The sequence below is a fragment of the Orycteropus afer genome, unplaced genomic scaffold, assembly GCF_000298275.1.
Source record: "Orycteropus afer afer isolate SDZICR_OR568_19922 unplaced genomic scaffold, OryAfe1.0 scaffold00712, whole genome shotgun sequence".
In the NCBI taxonomy this organism is placed as follows: domain Eukaryota; kingdom Metazoa; phylum Chordata; class Mammalia; order Tubulidentata; family Orycteropodidae; genus Orycteropus; species Orycteropus afer.
In genome coordinates, this window is record NW_006922299.1 from 706,095 (window position 1) to 707,102 (window position 1,008).

The following is a 1,008-nucleotide window of genomic DNA, read 5'->3' on the forward strand; positions in this document are numbered from 1 at the left end:
GTTGGGCAATCCTACTTCCGTAGTGATACTGCCTTGGAAACCCAAGGAGGGGTCGCTATGAGTCGGGGCGACTCGACGGCACATAACAACAACAAGAGGGAACAACAAAGATTCTTGCCCCACCTCCTGAAACAAAGAGTTTCAGCCCTTGAAGGCCAGGGCAGGGCTGTCAGACTATTAGGTCTAAGGAAGGTGAGACCCTTCATCTGAAGGTGCAGCCTCCATTCAACAGAGGGGAGGGTCCTAGGTCCTAGGTGAGAACTCTGAATGAGATCTGAAGACCCCAATGAAGCCAGGACAGAAAGGGCCCCACAGAGTTGTCAGCACTCTGTGCCCCTGGCGGGCCTAGTGGACTGGGACACGTCTTCATGTCATCCTTATGGGTCCCAGAGAGCTTTGACGTGTCCCCTTCAGAACAGCAGAGGAAAGGGGGCCCAAACCCTTGCTTGCAACAGTTGATATGATGGTCCTGAATATGAGCAGAGGAGTCAGCCCTATCCACCCACCCAGAACAGAGAGTCCCTGTTGCCAGCCCCAGTAAGCCCCAGGGAGGTCTGGAAGACTGCAGCCTGAGGCTCAATTTGATGTCCTCTCCAAAGTTCTCAGGGAACAGGCTGAGCAGGAGAACAGGAGCCCCAGTCCCTCCAAGAAACCTACAGAGGGACCTTCTTAAAGCCAAGGTGGTGGCTCCCTGCTGAAGGGGCTCATGTTCTCTCATCCTCTCTCCTCCAGTGGTCCGTATCACCTGCTCTGTTGCCCACACCTTGCCTGCTGTCCTTGACCAGTCATCATGCCTCGTGGTCAGAAGAGTAAGCTCCGTGCCCGTGAGAAACGCCGTCAGGCCCGAGGTGAGACCCACGGTACTGAAGGTGCTCAGGCCTCTGTAGCTGTGGAGTCATCCTCCTCTCCTGATCCTGAGGGTACCCCTGAGAGCTCCTCTGCTGCTGGCAATCTCCAGGTGCCTCAGAGAGCCCCACCAGCCAGCACTCGGGCAGCCCGCGCAGCCCG

The 1,008-nt window shown here is 56.7% G+C and overlaps 1 protein-coding gene across 1 annotated transcript in view; it reads left to right on the forward strand.

Annotated features, from left to right (window-relative positions):
• The first annotated feature begins 790 nt into the window (after positions 1-790).
• Positions 791-1,008, forward strand: part of LOC103211219 (melanoma-associated antigen B1-like) — a 4,829-nt gene continuing 4,611 nt past the window's right edge. Inside the window, exon 1 of the mRNA XM_042783168.1 lies at positions 791-894. Within this exon, the coding sequence (XP_042639102.1) occupies positions 791-894 (104 nt within the window). The remainder of the gene's footprint in view (positions 895-1,008) is intronic.